Here is a 15,892-nt window from a genome sequence, read left to right on the forward strand (position 1 = left end):
AGTCCTCCAGTATCTCCTGAGTTTGTTAAAATTCACGTCCATCAAATCAGTGATGCTACCTAACCATCTCATCCTCTGCCGCCCCCTCCTCCTTCTTCCTTCAATCTTTTCCACCATTAGGGTCTTTTCCAATGAGCCAGCTCTTTGCATCAAGTGGTCAAAGTATTGGAGTCAGCTTCAGCATCAGTCCTTCTAATGAATATTCAGGGTTGATTTCCTTTAGGATTAACTGGTTTGATCTTGCAGTCCAAGAGACTCTCAAGAGTCTTCTCTGGCACAATTTGAAAGCATCAACTCTTTGGCACTCAGCTTTCTTTATGACCCAACTCTCACATCTGTATATGACTACTGGGAAAACCATAGCTTTGACTAGATGGACCTTTAGCAACAAAGTGATGTCTCTGCTTCTTAATATGCTGTCTAGGTTTGTCATACCTTTTCTTCCAAGAAACAAGCATCTTTTAATTTCATGGCTGCAGACACTATCTGCAGTGATTTTGGAGCCAAAAAAAAATTAAGTCTGACACTGTTCCTCTTTTTCCCTATCTATTTGCCATGAAATGATGGGACCAGATGCCGTGATGTTAGTTTTTTGACTGTTGAATCTTAAGCCACCTTTTTCACTTTCTTCTTTCACCCTCATCAAGAGCTTCTTTAGTTTCTCTTCATTTTCTGCCATAAGGGTGGTATCATCTACATATCTGAGACTGTTGGTATTTTTCCTGGCAATCTTGATTCCAGCCTGTGATTCATCCAGCCTGGCATTTTGCATGATGTTAAATAAGCATAGAAGTTAAATAAGCAGAGTGACAGTACACAGCCTTGCCATATTCCTTTCACAATTTTGAATCAGTCTGTTGTTCCATGTCCAGTTCTAACTGTTGTTTCATGACCTGCATACAAGTTTCTCAGGAGACAGACAATGTGGTCTGGTATTCCCATCTCTTTAAGAATTTCCCACAGTTTGTTGTGATCCCCACAGTCAAAGGCTTTAGTGTAGTCAATGAAGGAGAAGTAGATGTTTTTCCACAGACAGAGGAACCTGGCGGGCTACAGTCCACAGGGTTGCAAAGAGACACGACTTAGCAACTAAAAGGATAACTGGGGGGACAGGAGCCTATTAAAAGGAGCTGATCAAAGTTTTAAACTTTTTCATCAGAGAAACACACAAACTCAGTCAATTCAGCAATTTCAGGAGGTTCACAGATGCCTGGTGGCAAACTCCTACTGTGAACATCCAGGGAGGAAGGGAAAGTGGGTGAAATCGTGGTAAGTAATGAGTCCCTACACTGCTGCTGACCCAGAGCCTCTGGAGAGTGCAAGCCAAACTCAGCACAGGAGGGGCCGGCTGTAGTTCTGAGACCTCTTCATCAGGATGCCCTGTTTCTCTAGCTTATTAATCCTGTGAAACTCCACGCAGGCACTTTATTAGGACAAGTTTTTCAAAGGCGGCTTTTATACCATTACCTACCACTATAAAATACTTGCTTCTGAAAGCAATGAGTAGACAATAAAGGAACTTACAAGGTATGAGAGCAATCCATTTTAAACTTTAAACAGTGATCTTCAGAAATATATGAACCTTTTTTTCCGCCACTAAAATTTATCTTTGGCCACATGACATGTAGGATCTTAGCTCCCTGGCCAGGGACTGAACCCCCACCCCCTACACTGGAAGCTCAGTGTCTTAACCACTGGACCACCAGGGACATCCCAGCATGCACTATGTCTAAGGACACAGGATTTCTAAGAGGATTCTCTTAAAATCTGGCAACTACTTGTGATAAAATATTAAGTACAAAATACAAAATTAATACAGATTAAAATATGTATAAGACTCACTGATGGAGAAAAAGTCAATATTTGCTTCTGGTTGAACTAATAATTATACTTGATTACCAAGACTGACTCTGAGATTCCTATCAGCTAAGGGAAATGAAACACATACAGTCCTCAACTTTTTAAACTGAGATAAGTAGTTTATAAAGGTCATTACATTTGCACATGTGTTTATGTATATATGTACACATTTGTAAATATATATAACACAGATACATGTTTTATATACATATACTTGAAATATATATATATAATATAAATTCCTTATACAGATGTTTTACAAAGAGTAAAAGGCAACCAGTTAACTTTTCCAGGCTGCTATTGCCTCTACCACCCCTTCCCCTTTCTCTCCCTAGCTGATCAATCCCATGAAATTACACATGAGTCCTTTATCAGGGTTGGACAGAGGTGGGAAAATTACTTACTTTTCTTCATCTCTTCATTTCCTTTACATATAGTTTGTTTCAGCTGTTCAATCCTCATCTTGCAGGACATTATTTTCCATCTCTTAAAAAAGGTATGAAACAAATATCACAAATATTGGTCTCTTACAATTAATATGATTATCTACTAGGGACACTACTTATCTGAGGTGTATCTTAGAAAATGCAATGAAGAAAAGACCAGTATATTTATTACAGCTTTTGTAACTAGTGGATTACAAAAAAGAAAAAAAATTTTCTGGTTCAGTACAGAAGCTGCTAGGAAATTAAGACAGAATGAGAAATTCACATAGTTCTTTTCTGTGTTAGTTAAGTACAGAGAAAAATGTTGAAGCATATTCTCTTAACCTGTCCTGTCCAATACAGAACTATCTATGTGGCTATGTTCTATGTGGCTATCTGAAAATCAGATTACGTAAAATTTTTTTAAAAAATCTGGTTTTTACTCCCACTACCCACATGTCAGGTGGTACATGTTAACACCACTTATGGCTAATGCCTACCATATTGGGCAGTGTAGACAGAACATTTGTATCATCAGAGAGTTCTATGGATGCACTGCTCTAAACTCTCAGTGCTGGTTACTGAGGAGCCTATCAGCTGTACTATCTCACTGATACAATAAGCAAATATTACTTACAGAGTAATAAAAAACTACAACAGAGCAGAAGTCTTTTTTTTTAAAGTGTATATAACTCATATAAGATTTCTGGAAAAGCCTGAAAAAATTTTATGAAACATGAAACTGCCTTTTCCCTTTACCAAGGTTTAGGTACGGTTTCCCCAAAGAGAATAAAGGATAAGTAAAATCTGACATAGTAGTTGGTTTTTAGAAAGTATGACTTATCTATTCCATGATGTCTCCATAAATGGGGACAACTGAAAGCTTACAACATTCAAATGTTTATAATGTTTAACACTTGTCTAAGTAGTGTGATAGTACAAGATACAGAATACATTACAGGACTGTTCAGTGGGGAAAATGCTCCCCTCTCCAAAGTGGCGTGGAAGACAGCTGAGAACAGATTCACGGGAACTGTGATCAATTCAGGAATAAACTGGCAATGAGATATTTTCACTTTAAAAAGATATTAGTCTTTAAGAATCAATATTGAAGTTTTTGATAGAAAAACTAGAAAACTTAGAAAGGAACTTAGAAAAACTGGGATGAGATTATTTATAAACAGTCTTTTATAACTTTTTCCCATACAACATAATTTGATTATAGAATACTCAGAACATAAGCAAAATTCACTTATAAGTATTTAAAAATTATGAATGATGCTTATTATAAAAAAAAGCAAGCATCACAAAAGAGAAGAACGAGATTGTTAGCCTGACTCCTTCCCACTATTCAGGGGTAACTGTGTATCTCTTCAGACTTTCAAGAGCATATATATTTAAAACACACACACAAATGGAATCATACTTTACCGGAGCCTACTATTTGAGTTTTTTTCATTAAAAAAAATACCTTGGATATCATTCCATACCAGTGCATACAGACTGACCACATTCTTTTTAACAGCTACACAGTATCATAATTAGCTCATTCTGTTTGATGGATATTTAATTATATATTAATTTTACTAAGAACGATACAATCAGAATCTTTACCTGTAAATCTCTATATTCATGTATACTTTCTTAGGAGGAAAACTACTACATGTATATATACCACATATGCATTACAAAAGCAACAAACTACCACCAAACTGTCCCTCAAACAAATATGCCAATATGCACTTCCAGCAACAGTGAATAAAATTGTAATCAATCAAACTCCTTATTTCCATATGTTGTAAGCATTTTGTCTCAGTTTATATTCATCTTGCCAGGGTCTTCAACAGATACAATTTTTAAACGTTTATGCAGTGTATCAAATGTTTCACTTTATGGCTTATAAAGGTCTGTTCACCTTCAGATTATATAAACACTCTCCCATATTTTCTTTTACTATTTTAGCTTATTTTTCAATTAACCCATCTAGAAAGTGTATGTTCATGATGAGTAATTTTTTTTTTAAAAAGAGCATCTAACTGTTCTTGTATATTTCTGTCAGCATCAGACCTCATAATTATTCATTATGGTGGTTCCATAATTAACTGCCAATACCCTGTTTTTGGTATCTAAATAAAATATGTGAGAAGCCTGCCCTAGAAATATATTCACAGAGAACTGCCAAAAAATGATCACAAATAAATTTAAGTTCAAAATCATTTTTTAAGTTCTGCCAATTTAAAAACATGTAACCTCAAGTGTAAAGAATATTATTTAAATACTTCTTCTTCTTCTTACCAATTGATCTGTCATCCATTTTCCTTCCATAGCTCTTAATACTCTGTATGGAGAAGAGATAAAGGAAATAAGCTCTTAAAATAATAAAATTGGTAAAGCTCAAAAATGCAAAATCAACAACTTTTTAAAACAAGGTCTTAGAAAACTCTGGATACACCAAAGTGGGGTGTAAGTATTTAAAAATGTTTTCTAAATCCCCTGCTTTCTGCAATTTTTTTTCTCACCTGCTTCCTTTTGCACTTTTCGTACGGCTCAGAGCCTTTCTGTAAATACAATAAACTTCCAAAACAGCTATCGCCTTTGCTCTCCATCATAATCAATAATTTCCATCAGTCGCAAGTAATAATAATGAGACCCTGATGTTGGTAAAGATTGAAGGCAAGAGGAGAAGGGGGTGACAGAGGATGAAATGGTCAGATGGCATCACCGACTCAATGGACATGAGTTTGAGCAAACTCTGGGAGATAATTAGGGCAGAGAAGCCTGGTGAGCTGTAGTCTATGGGATCACAAACAGTTGAACACAGCTTAGTGATCCAACAACAACATAAGATAATTCATGATCCAAAATGCTATTGTCAGTTCCCCCCTTTAAAATGGCACAAGTCAGTGTAGGCTAAAATTTGTTCTATAGAATGAAGTGTTCTATAGGAAAAAAGTTAAGTTTCTATGACAGAGTAAAGTCAGGGAAATGATGGAGTAAAATAAATCCAAGCAGGTTTCTCTAATGCAGGGCATCTCTGAAGAGTTAATCTGCTCATAAATGTGTTAATCATGTCTGGGGTACGGATGGAGAACGGTGACTGGACCAATTTGGGACAAAAGGTTCTACAGGACAATTCCCAAATCCAGAGTATAAGAGATCTGTCAGGGTGCTTGCTAATACTCAGATTCCCGGGCCTCCCCTCAGACCTATCAAATCAGAATTATCTGAGGACAGATTCCAAGAATCTACATTTTTAACCAGAACACCAAGTTAATTTAATCTTAAGTAGATGATCTGCAGACCACACTTTGTAAAACCTTCATACAGAAGAAGAACAAAGAAAAGCAATAATGTCCTACATGGGCCACCACCACTAGTGTCATATGCTTTCTGTACTGGACCCATTTACCAGGGTCAGCGCTCTGATTCACCCGTTCAGTCACTGTGCCTGCTATTAATCAGGCCCCATGTCTGATCCCACTGTTCTCCAGAAACTCGACAATCTCTTATTTTGGTTTCTCCCAGATACAGGGCTCTTCACATGCTGAAACCTGTATCCTAAATTCAATAAATCAGCAACCCACATATCTGCATATCACAGCATTGAAATAAACCATGCAGTGACCAGATAACCCCCCCAAATTAGAAAGCAAAATGAAAACTCACTCTTTTTGAAATTCTTCTTGCTTGCTCTTAAGCTGGCTTAACCTTTCCTTCTTGTCTATAAACCTGTAAGAAAAAAATGCAGCATTTTATTTAAATGTTCATTTTTTTCCAGGCAAATGAGATTATGCAAATTCCTGAGAGCCAATCATTTCTGCAGACTCATCCCGAACATATCTTCTTGATGGGATGCACACGGCTGCCCACCATTTTACTTAAAACTAGGTTCATATTCTCAGCTTTAAAACTCTTTCATGGATTTATAAAATATATCTATAGGTTTCTTCGCCCCTAGGTTAAATTATCTTCCGAAACAGGCAAATCAGAGCACTAAAGTGAGTTTGAATCCAAGGAAACTGAGGCTTCCATTATAAACAATTGTAATTATTAAACTTAACTGAACCTTGCTCTCATCTCTAAGTTGGCGCCTCAATTCAGTTCAGTCGCTCAGTCGTGTCCGACTCTGCGACCTTATGGACTGCAGCACGCCAGGCCTCCCTGTCCATCACTAACTCCTGGAGTTTACTCAAACTCATGTCCATTGAGTCCGTGATGCCATCCAACCATCTTATCCTCTGTCATCCACTTCTCTTCCCACCTTCAATCTTTCCCAGCATCAGGGTCTTTTCACATGAGTCAGTTCTTTGCATCAGGTGGCCAAAGGATTGGAGTTTCAGCTTCAGCATCAGTCCTTCCAATAAATATTCAGGACTGATTTCCTTTAGGATTGACTGGTTGCATCTCCTTGCTGTCCAAGGGACTCTCAAGTTTTCTCCAACACCACAGGTCAAAAGCATCAATTCTTTGGTGCTCAGCTTTCTTTACTGTCCAGCTCTCACATTCATATATGACTACTGGAAAAACCATAGCTTTGACTAGACGGACCTTTGTTGGCAACGTAATGTCCAATTTTTTCTCACTAAATTTATCGCTAGTCATTATGGCTAGCAAGTCACTGTTAATAAAGTTACCAAAAGGAAAGATTATCACATCACAGATCATTTTTTATATTTGTCAGTATTCTACCCTTATTCTTATTTTCTTCCTGCTACCTTAATAGGAATTTAGTTTTCTTTTTTATTTTTTAGAGTGTAAGGTAGAAACTTTAATCATCAAATTTAAGCCTCTTCTTAAGTTACAAATTTCCACCAAAGTATTGCTTAAAGCTAAACCCTTAACATTTTTGCAAATGCTGTATTTTATCATTTAGTTGGAAATTTCTAATTTTCCATAAAATTCCCTCTGATCAAGAATATATTTATAAGTGTATCACTCAATTTCCAGATATACCAGCTTTTTAGGTAACTTACTGTTATTTTTCTACTTTAACTCTGACGTGGTCCCAGAATATGAGATTTCAATCTTGTGACTTGAGATTGTCTTATGGCCTTGCATATGATGTGCTTTGCCTTGGTGAAAGTTCCATGTGCACTTGAAAGAATGTATATTTTATAGTTCCTGGGTACAGAGTTCTATAAGCATCAACCAGCTGAAGGTGGCAAGCAGTGATATTCAAATCTTCTAGATCTGTGCTGTTCAACACGGCAGTCATCAGGCATGTGTGGCTACTGAGTACCTAAAATGTGACCATAATGGCCCTAAAAATCTCTTCCTTAAAATAATAGTAAAATAATCTCTTCCTTAAAATAAGAAAATTAAAAAAAAAAGTATGAGTAATATCACGCAACAGACTGGTTCAAACTGGGAAAGGAGTAAGTCAAAATTGTATATTGTCACTCTGCTTATTTAACTTACGTACAGAATACATCATGCGAAATGAGGGACTGGATGAAGCACAAGTTGGAATCAAGATTGCTGGGAGAAATATCAATAAACTCAGACATGCAGATGATACCACCCTTATGGCAGAAAACGAAGAAGAATTAAAGACCAATGTGAAAGAGAAGAGTGGCTTAAAACTCAACATTTGGAAAACTAAGATCATGGCATCTGGTATCATCACTTCATGCCAAATAGACAGGGAAACAATGGAAACAGTGACAGACTTCATTTTGAGGGGCTCCAAAATCACTGCAGACGGAGACTGCAGTCATGAAATTAAAAGACTCTTGCTCCTTAGAAGAAAAGCTATTACCAACCTGAACAGCCTATTAAAAAGCAGAGACATTACTATGCCCACAAAGGTCCATCTAGTCAAAGTTATGGTTTCTCCAGCAGTCATGTATAGATGTGAGAGTTGAACCATAAAGAAAGCTGAGTGCCAAAGATTTGATGCTTTTGATTTGTGGTGTTGGAGAAGACTCTTGAGAGTCCCTTGGACTGCAAGGAGATTCAACCAGTCAACCCTAAAGGAAATCAGTCCTGAATATTTATTGGAAGGACTGATTCTGAAGCTGAAGCTCCAATACTTTGGCCACCTGATACAAAGAACTGATTCATGTGAAAAGACCCTGATGCTGGGAAAGACTGAAGGCAGGAGGAGAAGGGGATGACAAAGGATGAGATGGCTGGATGGCAACACCAACTTGACAGACATGAGTTTGAGCAAGCTCCAGGAGTTGGTGATGGACAGGGAAGCCTGGAATGCTGCAGTCCATGGGGTCGCAGACAGTCGGACATGACTGAGCGACTGAACTGAACTGAATATCATGCAATGATTTTGAATTGAGTTAACAGTGGCTTACTAACTACTTTCAAAGAAATAAAAGTAATGTTACCCACCATGGTAACATGGTATGGAGTCCAGAATTAGGCTTTTGGCTATCTCCTGATTTCCCAATCTAAATGAAAACAATTCATCAGAACCATAACATAAAACCAGAACCGTATCAGCCCTAAAAATCTCTTCCTTAAAAAAAATAATAAAAAAAAATAATCCAGACACAGAAGCCTAACACACTATTTTTATAGTCCCACATCTGAAATATCCGCAGATATCTAGTTCTAAATGGAAGGGATAAAATGCCCGAATTATGACTCTGCTATTTCATAGTCATTGAAAATGTACCACATATATTAAAGAAAGCAAATCAGACAATATTATATGTGACAGAATTATATACTTAAGTGGCTAAATTAAAATTAAATTAAAAATTCACTTTCTCTGTGACACTCTCACATTTCAACAGCTACATATGGCTGGAGGCCACTTTACTGGATACACAGATACGGAGCATCATTGCACAGAATTCTACTGGGTAGTACTGCAATGGCCAGTGAGGTGGTAACTACAGGAAACATTAGAAAACTCAGAAACCAATGTAGAAAGTGGACAAATTCATAGGTTCACCAAATAATTTATCAGGCTTTTACTATGTGCCCACAACTTACTACAGAGCATTTTACAGAATGTTAAGAAATCTAATCATTCATTTTCTGCAACTGGCTGTGTACTAGACATAGTACTTGTTATGTGCTTCCATTTCCTTATATTGAAAATGAGAAACAAATGTGGTATTTTCTTCTCCCTTACTGAGGTAACACATGATTCATGCTCTTGGTAACCTGAAAGGAGATGACAAACTCACAAGATTCATCAACCTGTGTAAACAAAGGACTGACATAAAAGAGAAAATCCTGCTCTCAAAGGCTATAAAAGTGCTCCTTTCGGATCTGTTGTAAAGATGCCACTTTGCATTAAAACAAATTGGGATGATGACACTGTCCAGCTTTATATCAGGCTGGTTAGTTCTCCTAGGTTGTTAGAAACAAACCCAAACTCAAAATATAAAAATACAGATGACAGCAGGAATAACAAACAGGAGATAGCAATTCCTCCTGTACCGAACACTTCATGAGTAATGTCATTCTTCATGAAGGAAATGAAAAAATAGGTAGTGTGAACAGAGCAAAAGAGCAGATGGTATCAAGGAATGTGCCTGGTCAGCAAGCCAACTGCTCACCAGCACCTCGTCCATTCTCTGCATTTTCCAATCCAGGACTCATGGAGATAGCTTAGGGAAGGGAAAAAAAAGAAAAAAGGAAAAGGGGGAAAGGCATATTTTATTTTATACACTGTCTTTCAAGCTGGGTTTATTACATAAAATGTTTTGTTTCTTTTTCCACGTCAGAACATAAAAACGTATCTCATTACAGAATTTCACTGAACAGACATCATATAACTTATTCACAGAAACTCCTACTGATGGACACTGCCACTGCTTCCAAATTTTCACTACTATCAATAATGTTAGAAATGAATATCTTGGTGCACAAATCTTTTAAGCTTTTAGGTTTCTCTACAAGAAATTCTTACAAATAAACTGCTAGGTCAAATATTTACATGCAAACCTTTGGCAGTTATCTTTAAATTTCTTCTGAAATCATTTCATATGATATTTACAACCATACCAACCTGTTCTCATTCTCCCTCAGCACTGCACATTTTATTCTTTACCAACCTGACTGGCTTCCCACTCCATTCCTTCAAAGATAGTTTACAATTCATTTACTTGCCTTTCTGCATTATTTCTTATTGGCTACTTTTCATTTGTTAGTCTATGTCCTTTGTTCACTTTTCTACAGATTTTTTAAAGGGTTATTAGGAAAATTAGCTATTTTCCTTTCATACATCTTGAAATTCTTTCTCAATTTGCTTAGTGACTACTTATGATTCTGCTCTACAAAATTTCCAAAATTTTGTGCAGATACATTTATCCATTTTCTTGTTGTTGCTGAATGGCTCTATAGTTTTGTATAGTTTTCTGAAAAGAATCTGCCAGTGAACCTGTACCATGCATCAGCGCTTTTAAACACTTTTAAAATATTTTCTTTCCCAATTAAAAAATGTCTTCTATGTTATTTACCAAATTCCTCCAGACTTGTATTTGCCTTTCTCCCCCCTAAAAAAGGATTTCCTTAAGTCAACTTTAAACAGTGCCCCTGTGATAGAGAGTGGTGAGAACCAGGAGCAGGTGGTCACACACAGTCTGGTGCTATCAATCCAAGAGACGATACACAACTCAACTCAGATTCTGGAGTCACGTCTGCCCGAGGACGGGTTAGAGGTGGCCCTGCTAAGGGAAGGAAGGCAGTACAGGCAGAGGAGATTCTGCTGTTTCACAAACTAAGAAGTTAATCTGTCCTGCCCCAGAGAACTTCACCACACCAGTGGGACAGCAGGGTGACGAGGATCAGTTACAAGTGTGACTGCATCACTCCACGCTGCGCCATGGCCACAGATCGTCCTGGGTGACTCAGTGGATCTGGCCACAAGCAGGACTGGTCACCTAAGTCTGTCCCCTGAGAGCAGAAAAGGGGCATCAGCAATCCTACTACTGATTCTGTGCAGATGATCAATAACACCGTCAGACCGCCGACTACACCTTACTGAGCACTTCCTTAGTGCCTTTCATAAAATAACGCATCCTTCCGTCTGCCTGCCCAGTCCTTTCCCTCTTCCTAGTGGTTTACATTCACTTTGTGCCTAGGGTTATGGCAACAGAAAAGTCCAAGAAACACTACTCCTGTATTTTAAGAAAGGCAAACTGAACAATCCCACAAAACTTTCAAATATGCAATTGAGGGCCTTAAGAATTAGTCAACCCTTATATTCCTTGTGTTTCTTAAATCTGAAAGGAGAAAATAAGCACTGACAGCTTTCAAATTAGTGGTGGGGAATTTCCCCCAGCTCCGATTTGGACACAGGTTTGGTGAAGAGTTGATGATTCTGGTTCTAGAAATAAGGCAGTGAGACTTATCGGGTAAGAAAGAGTATGAATTTTCCTGGAGAAGAGCACAGCGATCTCTATTACACAAGCAGAAATGGTCAGAGAACTGAGTATTCTTGAATTAGGATACTATTAATAACACACGAAAAATTACCAGCCTTCATATTTTTCTCCCTTAAGTTCTTTTAGGCATTCAAGGGTATGACGTTTATGGACAAATGCAATATGAAAAAACATAGTCCTTATCAGAATAGCTCTTCTAACTTATGTTACAGTATTTAAAGTATGAAAAAATACACAACTTCAACAGTGCAGGTTTCATCAACTGTAAACACTACAGTACCGCACGGTCTGAAGTTGATTCAATCTGTGGATGCAGAGCAACCGCTGATAAAAAGAGGGTTAACTATAAATTATAGGTGAGTTAACCCCTGTTGTTCAAGGGTTAACTGTAGTAAAAACACACTCCACTGGCAGGAATGAAGGTTAAGTCATTAGTAGAAAGTACAAACAGAACACTGTTTAGTTTCCTCACTTATAAAATGAAAATAATGATTATCCTACTTGATTATAGGGATTAAATAAGATAAATGTGAAAGCATCAGGTACAGGCACTTAACACGCAATACAGGCTAGTTTCCCTTTTCTTCACTGCAATGAGTGATTTTGCACTTAATCCTACAAATGTATTAAACTGAATATATACTAAATATATACATATGCATGTAAGTATTTCAGATCTGGAGATCAGTCAATGTAAGAATTACCATAGCCGAGCAGTAAGTAAGGCACAACTACTCTGAGCTTCCTCATCTTAAAAACAGGTTAATAACTCATGGTTTTGTAGCAGGGAACAAATGAGACAATACTTGTGAAATCCTTACAAATTCTGAAGGGTACACATAATGGTTAAGAGTAGCCAGTGATACTGATTGAAGCAAGAATTATACTTTCTTAGGAGATCCACATGTATTGTTGTAAATACAATTAAGAAGCTACATGGGATGGGAGCTGTGACCCTTCCTGAAAGAGATAACCAAAGAGTGGTAGGTTGATAAACTCTTGTCTCAAGATGGGGAGGCCAGGTACCTATGGAGCTTTTATTCTGCTGAGTGGGGTATACAGATGTGGGTCCAGAACTGAATCCTCACGAAAACAAACTTTTATAAGCTAAGGACTGACAACTAGAAAGATACTGGAGGGGAACAGAAATGTCTCAAGAAGAGTTTTTAGGATGCATCTTCCTCTCAAAATCTTCAGTAACGTCTAAAATTTCTTGCTTGTCCTCTATCCCACTTCTCAATTTGTCTGGTGCCCATATTTCTGTTTCATGGTAAAAATGTAGCCCTACATTCCTAAAACTCATCAGTGAAAGGAGTGCTGCATCATTCCTGATGCTGTGTATGTATGAGAGCAATATCCATCTGCTCATAAAATGCCTTTCTTTTTGATCCACACTTTAATTAACTGGTTTCTAAACTAGCATGTAGATGTTCCCAGGTATGCTCAGATTTTCCCCACTGTCTCATTCTTACACCCTATCATAAACTGGTAAGCAATTTTTTCCAGTTTTGAGTGGAAAGATTATTTCAACTTGTCAGTTATCTATTGGGTAAGAGTGTTATTTCTAGTATCAGATAAATGTTTAATCCAGAAAACTACGTTCTTGTTAAAAGACCTGCAATTTTAAAATGTTCTCTGGTACAAGATTCAAAGGAGATGGTTGAGAGTACTGCTTAAAATTATTCCTCTTCATCTCTTAAGGAAGCAAACAAGTCAAAAGACAGACGGAAAAGCAGAGATGTGGGTACTGTCTCAGGACTGGGCCAAGGTGGGAGATGAGGAAAGGATAATGGTACCAAGGTTATAAGGAAGTGTCCCACTGAACAATAGCCAAAAAAAAAGTAGCAAGTTCAAGTATTTTTTAATCTAACTGCCAAACTCATACTGCCCACAAAATTACATAAAGATGCATGTTCCCTTCTTAGAAGTCAAAAGCATTATGAGGATACACATTTATTCTTTAATATTGAATTTTCCTTGAACTGCTAAACCATTAAAACCTGTATATTTAGCTAGTCTATTAATGAAACCTGAAAAAAATACATCTCCATTTACAGGAACTTTGATATGTACATCATATTCAAGATCCTTGCAGGCGCAGCTAATTTGGTTAACTTACTGAAAAGAACCAGGGGGTGAAACAAGGGTATTTAATTCATGCTGAGGCTTCCATATTCTATTTCCAGGTGGTTTCCCACAGCCAGTGAGTTTCCTCATAAAGTAAGAGGGGTAAAAAGGGTCTGAAAGTAAAGCACAGAATACAAAATTTTTCACAAGTACTGAAGACCAGAGAATATCTCACAATCAACCTTTGGCCCAAGATATTTAAAGCTTATTAGTAGTCAGTGTAAATCCTCGAGAGCAGAAACCTGCCTTTCTCTTATCTGCCGGAATAATTCACACCAATAACTGTACCTAATGAGCTCGGTAAGACTGATCTGGGATCAGGACAGGGTCCTGGGTCTCAAGAGATTCTTGCATCCTACTACATGCTGGACACTGGTCAGGGGATGAAGGAAAGCAAACAAGCAAACTCCTCTTCTTTAGAAACACACACTTCAGAAAAGGGATGACTGAAAGTGAAGTGAAGCTGTTATCCCTAAACCTTAACTTTATTTTTCATTTCTAAATTCTGAATGATCCTGGTATTTATTTTTCACTTTTCTGCTTGGTCATAAAAAGAAATCCACTGTAACATATCCCTCTCCTGAAAATAATTTGTATTTCAGTTCCTAAAATGGTCTTGCCTTTACCATTCCCTTCAACAATCTGCTTATTACGTTCCTCCCCAGCGCTGCACTAACCACCAGGATGGGAGACTGAACAAAAGCAGGATTCACTCCTGTGTGGAACTACTGATACATTCTGGATGCAGTTACCTTCCGCAGATAAGTGACTCCACTTATGGCGCTTAATACCATGAAAGAACTGAGTATTGTGACAGAAATGGGGGGAGAGATGGAAGTGGGGACCTACCTTAGTGAAGGTCAGGGAGAGTCTCGCTGAGGAAGTGACATTTAAGTTGAGACATGAAAGGTAAAACGCCAATCAGGAGGAACAGTGTTCCAGGCAGAGGGAATAGTAAGGAAAAAGGCCCATAGGTGGAAGAGTTCCATGTGTCTGAGGATGTGAGAGAAAGCCCAATTACTGAGCTGTGAACATGAGAGAATGGGGTGAGAGTTTACTTTTTGAGTCCTTAATACATGCTAGACATCATGTTAAGTAATTCAGTGCATGCTCTTATGTAATTACTACCAGTAATCTATGAAACTTCAAAATCACATAACAAGTGGTGGAGCTTGGATTCAATTCAATGCAGCTTGAATCCAAAGATCACATTTTAAACTCAACCTTACAGCCAAAATTAGAAGGTAGGCAGGAGCCAGATCACATAGGGCTTAATATGCACAGTAAGAAGCTTGAATTTTATTTTCTATAAAGGGAAAAAACACTGAAAGGTTTAAGCAAAACAGTGACATTAACTGATTTACATTTCTACTGTGGCTGTTGTGTGAAGGCCAGAGGGTGGCTAGGGAAGAGCTGTAGGTGTAAAAGAAAGAAAACAAACTAGTGGCCAGGAAAGAAATGATAGCAGTCTGGACTAGAAGTAGACAGATTCAAGATCTATTCTGAAGCAGATCAAATTATACCTGTCAATGATTTTGATACATGGAATAAGAAAAACAGGAAAAAGCTAGGACAACTTCCAGGTTTCTGGCTTAAGTAACAAACGGGTCATGATGTGTGACAATGAAGTGGCTCAGGATGAGACCAAGTTTGGGAAGGAAGGGTAGATTGATCCAGTCATTCAACGAATCTTTATTAAGCTTCTACTATGAGGATATAGCAGAGTATAAAACTGTCTTGTTCTCACAGAGCTAACATCAATGGAGAGAGAGGCAGTTAAATATGCAAAACAAGAAAACAGGTTGAGTGGGGAAGAAAGTTACTATTTTAATTGAATGAATAGTCAGAGTTTCTCTGTAAGGAACAGAGACCTAAGGATTCAAAGAAAGTAGCCTGGAAGACTAGGAGAAAGGAGCTCCTAGCAGTCTGAGGCAGGAGTGTTTTCAGAATGCCTGAGTACTGGCAAGGAGGCCATGATGTTTTGCAGAGTAGGTAAGAGAAAAGCAATAGGAGAACAATGAGGGAACAAACAATACAGAACTTCGGATAAAGACTTTGGTTTTTTCTTTTTTAAACTTTGGAAGATGTGAACAGAGGAATGGAAGGATGGTATTAATCTGTCTG

At 37.7% G+C, this 15,892-nt stretch overlaps 1 protein-coding gene across 2 annotated transcripts in view; it reads right to left on the reverse strand.

The window, feature by feature from the left end:
- Positions 1-15,892, reverse strand: part of ATG14 (autophagy related 14) — a 38,556-nt gene that overhangs the window by 20,579 nt on the left and 2,085 nt on the right. For both annotated transcript variants that reach the window (XM_065941215.1, XM_065941213.1), the window contains exons 2-4: positions 5,952-6,014; positions 4,581-4,623; positions 2,265-2,346 (exon numbers count right to left, since the gene is read on the reverse strand). In XM_065941215.1, the coding sequence (XP_065797287.1) occupies positions 2,265-2,346; positions 4,581-4,623; positions 5,952-6,014 (188 nt within the window). The remainder of the gene's footprint in view (positions 1-2,264; positions 2,347-4,580; positions 4,624-5,951; positions 6,015-15,892) is intronic.

This window comes from Muntiacus reevesi, chromosome 7 (assembly GCF_963930625.1).
Source record: "Muntiacus reevesi chromosome 7, mMunRee1.1, whole genome shotgun sequence".
In the NCBI taxonomy this organism is placed as follows: domain Eukaryota; kingdom Metazoa; phylum Chordata; class Mammalia; order Artiodactyla; family Cervidae; genus Muntiacus; species Muntiacus reevesi.